Source organism: Zea mays, chromosome 8 (assembly GCF_902167145.1).
Source record: "Zea mays cultivar B73 chromosome 8, Zm-B73-REFERENCE-NAM-5.0, whole genome shotgun sequence".
Taxonomy (NCBI): domain Eukaryota; kingdom Viridiplantae; phylum Streptophyta; class Magnoliopsida; order Poales; family Poaceae; genus Zea; species Zea mays.
This window is the reverse complement of record NC_050103.1, coordinates 119,364,673-119,373,126: the sequence shown is the minus strand read 5'-3', so window position 1 is coordinate 119,373,126 and position 8,454 is coordinate 119,364,673. Positions and strand designations below refer to the sequence as shown.

At 43.4% G+C, this 8,454-nt stretch overlaps 1 protein-coding gene and 1 long non-coding RNA gene across 4 annotated transcripts; both read right to left on the bottom strand.

Moving 5' to 3' along the window:
• Nucleotides 1–2,553: 2,553 nt before the first annotated feature.
• On the bottom strand, nucleotides 2,554–7,694 carry LOC100272466 (uncharacterized). Of its 3 annotated transcripts, XM_020541937.3 has the most exons (7): nucleotides 7,405–7,694; nucleotides 7,197–7,299; nucleotides 4,103–4,200; nucleotides 3,918–4,018; nucleotides 3,519–3,596; nucleotides 3,245–3,263; nucleotides 2,554–2,915 (listed from the first exon to the last, which is right to left on the bottom strand). In XM_020541937.3, exons 1-7 carry the CDS (start codon nucleotides 7,454–7,456, stop codon nucleotides 2,890–2,892), a joined length of 477 nt encoding a protein of 158 aa, XP_020397526.1. In that variant the 5' UTR covers nucleotides 7,457–7,694; the 3' UTR covers nucleotides 2,554–2,889. The 3 variants fall into 3 exon arrangements, with proteins under 3 accessions (XP_020397526.1, XP_008654523.1, NP_001140410.1); XM_008656301.2 differs by lacking the exon at nucleotides 3,245–3,263 and having other exon boundaries at nucleotides 2,554–2,957; NM_001146938.1 differs by lacking the exon at nucleotides 3,245–3,263 and having other exon boundaries at nucleotides 2,575–2,915; nucleotides 7,405–7,568.
• Nucleotides 4,720–7,190, bottom strand: LOC111589917 (uncharacterized). Its single transcript, XR_002749003.1, has 2 exons — nucleotides 5,626–7,190; nucleotides 4,720–5,553 (listed from the first exon to the last, which is right to left on the bottom strand). It is a non-coding gene; the product is annotated as an uncharacterized lncRNA (long non-coding RNA).
• Nucleotides 7,695–8,454: the final 760 nt, after the last annotated feature.

Genomic DNA, 8,454 nt, shown 5'->3' with positions numbered 1-8,454 from the left:
CTTGGCACTCTTCAATCCTTGCACCTTGTTATACTCCTCTCGACTTAGAGAGGTGAGGAGTATAGTGGTGGCTTGGGAGTTGAAGTGCACGATTTGGGCCACCTCGTCCTCATCATAATCTTCATCCCCTATGATGGTAACTGTACACCAAACTCAACAACATCCCATATGCTTTTGTGGAGTGAGGTTAGGTGATATCTCATCATATCACTCCACCTAAAATAATCTTCACCGTCAAACGTCGGTTGTTTGCCTAATGGGACGGAAAGTAATGGAGTATGCTTAAGAATGCGAGGATAGCGTAGGGGGATCTTACTATACTTCTTGCGCTCTTGGCGCTTAGAAATGACGGACGCGGCGTCGGATCCGGATGTAGAGGGCGAGGAAGAATCGGTCTCGTAGTAGACCACTTTCTTCATTTTCTTCTTCTTCTCGCCACTCCTGTGCGATCGAATGCGTGAAGGGGATCTATCCTTCTTGTTGTTGGCGGACTCCCTTGATGGAGCCTTCCTGTGGCTTGTAGCGGACTTCTCACCGCCGATCACCATCTTCTTAGCGTGATCTCCCGACATCACTTCGAGTGGTTAAGCTCTAATGAAGCACCAGGCTCCGATACCAATTGAAAGTCGCCTAGAGGGGGGTGAATAGGGCGAATCTAAAATTTATAAACTTAAGCACAACTACAAGTCGGGTTAGCGTTAGAAATATGAACGAGTCCGAGAGAGAGGGTGAAAAACAAATCGCAAGCAAATAAAGAGTGAGACACAAGGATTTGTTTTACCGAGGTTCGGTTCTTGCAAACCTACTCCCCGTTGAGGTGGTCACAAAGACCGGGTCTCTTTCAACCCTTTCTCTCTCTCAAACGGTCACTTAGACCGAGTGAGCTTCTCTTCTCAATCAAACGGGACACAAAAGTCCCCGCAAGGACCACCACACAATTGGTGTCTCTTGCCTCGGTTACAATTGAGTTGATCACAAGAAAGAATGAGAAAAAGAAGCAATCCAAGCGCAAGAGCTCAAATGAACACAAGTCACTCTCTCACTAGTCACTATTTGATTGGGAATGATCTTATGGACTTGGGAGAGGATTTGATCTCTTTTGTGTGTCTTGTATTGAATGTTATAGCTCTTGTAAGGTGTGAGAAGTCAGAAAACTTGGATACAATGAATGGTGGGTGGTTGGGGGTATTTATAGCCCCAACCACCAAACTAGTCGTTTGGTGAAGGCTGCTGTCGCATGGCGCACCGGACAGTCCGGTGCGCCTGCCACGTCACCTGGCCGTTGGATTCTGACCGTTGGAGCTTCTGTCTTCTAGGCCACCGGACAGTCCGGTGGTGCACCGGACAGCCACTGTTCAGTGTCCGGTGCGCCATCTGGCTCTGCTCTGACACTGGCGCGCACTATAGCGAATTTAATGCCTTCTGCAGACGACCGTTGGCGCGAAGTAGCCGTTGCTCCGCTAGCACACCGAACAGTCCGGTGCGCCACCGGACAGTCTGGTGAATTATAGCGGAGCGGCCTCCAGAATTCCCGAAGGTGAGCAGTTCGGAGTTGGAGTCCCTGGTGCACCGGACAGTCCGGTGCGCCAAACCAGGGCACACTTCGGTTGACTTTGCTCTCTTGTATTTGAATCCTTTTTCGGTTTTTTATTGGTTTGTTGTGAACCTTTGGCACCTGTAGAACTTATAATTTAGAGCAAACTAGTTAGTCCAATTATTTGTGTTGGGCATTTCAACCACCAAAATCAATTTGGGAAAAGGTGTAAGCCTAATTCCTTTTCAGCCGGCGGGATGTCTCCCGTCCTTGTGTCGTCTTTTCGACAGAAGGATGCCCGATCCCTGTAGCATGTTCTCTTGACGGGGTAGAGAGCAAGGCTGGGCTCGAGAGCATGGGCATGTCTCCGAGCCCTAGCCTGTATAGGGGTGCGGAAGTGTCGAGTTGGAGTAGTTGAAACAGTGCTTGGCATGGTCTTCTACAAGATTCACGGGAGAGTAGGTGGCATTTAATGTGTGTCTGCTGTGGCAGTTGCCCGAGTTCGAGCTCGGGCGAGGCACATATTTCTCCCAAGGACAAGGCCTTGATCGGACGTTACATGTAGTCATGCTTGGAGTGGTTGAAACAGTGGTCAGAGTGGAGGAACAGTGCCCAGTATTCGTGCCATGTGCATCGTCGTGGGCAGTAAAGGTAGACTAGACCATATTCGTGTCATACTTTGTTGACTTTTGGCACCATCAGCAAGGCAGGTGAACGTACGGACACACATTCTTGTATCGAAGTGGTTGGCTGAGACAGGTAGCTCCGGTGCGTCACCCGAGACACCATCGAACGAATCAAAAATACGTTTCTTGCTCGAGGCTGACCTTGAGCGAGTCAGAAATGCGTTTCCGGCCCGAGGAGATTTAATCCCTCCTAGTAAGAGTGGCGAGGATCTGAGTACCCAGCGAGGTAATGAGCTAAGACACATTTGGCAGGCATCACTTCTTTATTAAGATGTTCATCGTCAAAAGGTGACAGCATGTTTAGAATCACGCAATGCAATCGAATCATTAGAATAAGCAACAGTTATTCCTTATGATGTTAAACATGAAATTTTTTGATTAGGTGGCAGCATGTTCAAAATATTCTTCGAATCGATCATTTCATGCCACGCAGTACAATCGAATTTTTAGGATAAGCAACCGTCCCGAGTTTGTCTAAAGAGACCCAACACCACTATACGAGTGACATCGGTTGAAAAAATATACAGGGGAAAGCAAAAGAATGCTGACATGAGATAATTGGTTGTGAATTGCAGCACACCGATTGCAGACTCATTCAACTCCCCCATGTTCCTCCTTCACAGCATTTCCTGAGACCTGCGGACACATTGCCTAACCTTCTTCTTGAACTCATCCCGCTTCTCTCTCCAATCCTTCTGCAAGGCAAAGTCGTGTATAACTTCAGAAACCAAAGGCATCTGATAAGAACAAAACACTACATTTCAGTGTAATGCAATAAAGTTTTCAGGTATGGTGTCACCTAGACTAGTCTAGACCCTTTTTGAAGCAACCCAGTTTTTATCTTTTAGTTGGGAGAGGCCAGCTTCTTGGTTTTTAAGAAACTGAGAATCTAATTTTTATAAACTGAATCATAAACTGCTATATTTAGAACCACCTCAATTTCTATAGACCAGTTTCTTAAAAACTAGGTGCTTCCAAACAGGGCCTAAATGATTAAAGTTCAGAAGTGCATAAAGTCAACTACCTTGACGATGGCGGAAGCGCTGTGGTAATCAAGGAGAAAATTGTCACAATAAATATTTAACAGCTGAATAAGCCAATAATTACTCAAGTAGTGTATTTAAAAGGATCCAATACTGTACTTTACCATTTATTCATCAGCAAAACTGACTAATGCAATTACAATGTCAATACATGACCGCTTTTAAACGTTGCACTGGAAGCAGGACAAAAAAAACTACTGCAGTTTGTTTTCCTACCCAGAGAGAGAGAGAGGGAATATTGTAGGGTGCACTTACGGCAGCTTCAATATTTGCTGGAGACTCGTCATTCGGACTAGAGAGCATTGAAATGATGCTCAGAACTATACTTTCAACCTGCATAAAAAAAGCACAGCAAATTAACTAAAGCAACATGCACATTGATTAGTTTCTACTGATGCAAACAGAAGTTAATGGACCAGGGCATACATCAACAAAAATCAGGCATATAGTATTTTAGCTAGTGCATGGCATGCATACAGTCATGCAGACAGACACAAACAGTCACACAGTGACAAACCCACACACAGACACCACAATATGCAGGGATAATTGTACAAGTTAAAGTAAACAGTATTAGCTCACCCCAACAGACTACCACCCCCACATAGGAAAAGAGCAAGCAAACATTTATGTGCCCTGAACAAGAAGCCCCACCGTGTGCACTGGTGTCCACCGTTCGCTTGCAAGCTCATAACCACTGGGATCTTCACCAGGTGGATGAAGAATAGAAATGCAAACACGCCCATCCGGATAAACTGAGAATTCAAAATAATAAGAATTGTCAGAACTTTGACATGATCAGATAGTAGACATGAGTACAGTCCGATAGTGAAGCTTACCATTCGGATGCCACATCCCAGAAGTAAATCTTACTGATGGCGGGCTGTTGGGATAGTTCTGGGGGAAGGTCATTATTGCATTGAAGTAGCCTCCATCACTGCAAAAGTAAAATGTTGACCCTTTAAATCCATGAAATCCAGGAAAAACGAAGTGAAATAGTAGGTTTAAACTTCCAGTCACTCAGCAGATACCTTCAATTAGGGGTGGTAACGTATCACGATTCAAATGTTTCTTCACGTTTCTTCACGATTCGTTTGAACCCTTAATTAATTTTAGTTCAAAAATGAATAGCTCGATCTTAATATGATTCGATCCTTAAAGTTTATAGTGTAAAATTTAGAGCCCATTACCACCCTTACCTTCAATATGAACTTTCTCAGTTTTATTATAACAAAGAAATGCAACTGCTCAAAAAATACAATCACTTAAAACAAAGATGATAAGCGTTATCGAATAGATTAATACAGTAAGCACTATTTGTCACCCTAGGGCAACACTATACTCTCTCATCCTCTATCTCATCCTCTATTTCAAACTTCACTCTGTAAGCAGTGTAATCTATAGTGCAAATCCCCTATTTTACACGATCTCCTGCTGACAGCCTTAGTTCCTTATATTTTTCCAAGGAGCTGTTATATTGGATGACAAGATCACAAGAAACAGCTTTGATCCCTATTAGACACACAAAACCCTTCTAAATTTGGTAATCAATTTGGCAACCTGTGAGTTGGTCAAACATTTGCAAGAAAATAAACTACTGCAGGTGGGTGCGATATTTGCAAGAAAAGAACTATTAATGCAGGTGGATAGGACATTTGCAAGAAAATAAACTACCACTGCAGGTGGGACCGTGGGAGGGCATTTGAATGAAAACAAACTGGATTGCATCTATGAATCTACTTGGAATCTATGTAGTACGGATACTCCACCCTGAGGTCGTATCCCGTATCCAAAACGGACACGCCTTGGATACTTCACGGAGGTGTTTCCCTCCCATGTCCATGTTTTGACTCTGGATACGTATTGGATGCACAATTAGACTCTGGATACGTATTGGACCAAATTGGATGCAGCCCAGACCAATACACAGCCCAACAAGGATGAAAAACTTTATTCCCACTGGCTACGGGCTACCCCCACCCGACCGTGTCTATCTTGCAGTCTCGCTTAGCCACCACCCACGCAGGACCGGAGCCGCAGTCGGACCACCGGAGCCGCAACCGGAGCTAGTGTGCCACAGCTGTAGGAGGCCGCCACCAGGGAAGAAATGCTCACTGACGACGAGCCGCTGCCCCGCAAGTAGCCCACGCACCGCCACATTGACGTGGGCAGTGTGTAGCTGGTTTTCCTCGCTTTCTCTTGCTGCTTTCCATGCTTGTATGTTGTATCTAGTACATGGCTTCTCCAAATTTGAGCAGTGCTAGTGCTACTGCTAGTAGTGGTGTAGGATCTAAAATCAGAGGAACAATTGACATTAAGGCACCTTTGTGAGATCATGTCACCATTCTAGAGAGGCCTAAACCTGGTGGAGGGAATGCTTTGTGGAAATGCAACTGGCTGCTGTCCTGTTGAGTGTTGAGTGTTGAAGTATTGATCTGCTATTGTCTGTTGATATTTGGGGACATAAAGATTTAGAGATTGAAGAGTGCAGACAACAGGCAACTTAATATGCAAAGTAAATTTGCTTGCAGCCTTTTTATTTGTTTTAATATGTATTATTAATTATGTATTTATAAATGTAAAACATATAAGCGTATCAGATTTTTTAGAAAACTGTCGTATCCGTGTATCTGTATCCTTCCGATACCGATACGTGTATCCGTGCTCCATAGCCTGAAACACAGCTAAGTTGTGCAACAGATACAAATGTACATGGTGTCTGCAAACCGTGCTAGCAGTGCCATCAGAACATGCAGGTAGCAGTTTGATTCATCAGTATCACAGTACGTCATATGGATCCTCATCAAAACAAGGAAACCGATTGGCTACACTACAACTCAACAATACAGGATGCTAATCAACATCACAAGTTCGCAACACAAGTTGCCCACATTATACACTATGGAAACCAAACTCAGAATCAGTTGTGACTACACGCAAGTGATACAAATCAGCATAAAGGCACAGAATCCGCTTGATTATATCACAGTTCATCAATAAGGGTTGTGGATCAACATCGCAACACAAAACTCTGATGTACACTGTAGATACCAAGCAATTGGGACCAGAGGCAGACACAAATTATATAGAATCGGCATCAAAATGCAGAATCGGCTCCATGACACCACAATTCATCAATATGGGTTACAGATCGACATTAGAGATGTCAATGAGGACCAAATACCCGCTAACCTGTGGGAAATTCCCCTATTAGGGTTAGTGTATGTGACAAAAATTGTCCCATGGGTGTATATATGGGATAAAATTTTGACACATTGCCATTGGGTAAGCGAATATGGGTTTGGGAAGCAATCATCCGAACCCAATTACCCATGGGTAATATTCACTCAGTAAAATTAGGTGTGCAGCCTATTTGGCAATAATCGCAACAACTAACCCAACCTCTTTCAACCCTTTTAAGCACGCATCCACCCAACCTAGGCGGTCATCCACCAGTCACCCGCCCACCAATCCATGTGTCACTTTGTGTTTTGTTGTTTGTATCATTGTATAGTTAAAACAATATTTTTTTGTTACATGTAAGATTTATGGGTGATTTATTGTTGTTGGACGTTGTGTGGTTGTTAATGTCATAAAATATAATGTGATAATGTTTTTCTTGTCGGTGATGGGAACCCATTGGAGACCCGATACTTGAATGTGGATGGGTATGTGATGAATCTTATACATGACGGGTATGGGTATGGTGATGAGGATGAGTATAGCTTCATGGGGATGGGGATGGGGTGTCCAAACTCGGTGGTGAATTCCCATTGACGCCTCTAATCGACATCACAGCACGGAATTTCTATAGTATGCACCATGCAAATCAAATAATCTGAACCTGAAGGACTATACCACCCATCAAGCATGTAATCTATATTCCAAGAGCAATCGTGCAGTGATTATAGGGCAGACAAAACTCGAACTCACTATAGGGTGTCGGGCGGGCCGATGATGGTGACCTGCCACTCGAAGACGTTGCTATCGTCTACAAGCCCTGCGGAGAACCCATCCACGGGGTTCTTCGCAAGATCTGCGACAACCAACAAAGAAAGCTCGAGAGATCAACAGCCGATCGCGGCAAATCGAGGCGAAAAGGGAGGGGAGAGCAGGAGCAAGAGGCCGTTCGGATCCGTACCCTTGAGCTGCTTCTGGAGCAGGAGGCTTGCCTGGCTAGGGGTGCCCGCCATGCCAAGAAGTAGTGCTCCTCGACCGGATCGGGGCTAGGGTTTTGGCGATGGGTAGTAGTTCGCCGCCCCGCGGAGGAGCTGCTTTATTTCTAGGGACGAGAGCAGCTTGGAATCGGGAGGAAGACAGTAGATGGCAACAGGTTGGAGCATTTATAAGAAGCTTGGGAGAGAGTTCCGGACTAGTTTCTACAGCAACATCATCGTGTATTTGAAGATCTGTTTGGAAGTGAAACTGATTTATATAAACTAGAGTAATTCTAAACATATCAATTTATATTTTTGAACATATCATGTGTTTATGGAGCTCTTGTGCTCATATGAGCACTTTAAATTTGTTGCCTTCATTTCTCATCAAGTAGGTGAGGACAGCAGTGGCACACAGAAAAGACAGACGGCACAGCGCAATGAGGGTAGCACACAGAAGAAACTAGAAAATGACTATTCACAGTTAGATAAGAAATGAATGCACCAGATTTAAAGTGCTCATATGAGCACATGATACGTTTCCTTATATTTTAGTTTATAGAAATTGGATTCTCAGTTTCTTAAAAACCAAAATACTACTCTCCTCTAGCTAAAATTAGTTTTTGTCATGTATTGACATCGCTTTTAAAATAGAGAAATGGTATTCTAGTAATTGTGTATAAAAAATATTAATTGGTTTTTTAGAAACAGAGTTCAAACACCACCACCTAACTTTTTTTCATAAACAAGTTTAAAACTACTCTACTCTAGCTAAAATTAGATTTTGTCATGTATTGACATTGCTTTTTAAAATAGAGAAATGGTACACTAGTAATTGTGTATAAAAAATAGTGATTGTTTTTTTTGGAAACAGGGTTCAAACACCACCGCCCAACTTTTTTTCATAAACAAGTTTTTAGAAACTGGTTTTAAAAAACCTGATGTGCTTCTAAACAAGTTCCTTGAAAAAAATAGGGCCTCCTTTGAAATGGAGGGAAAACAAGGATCCAATTCTAATAGAAAGTTTTTCTATG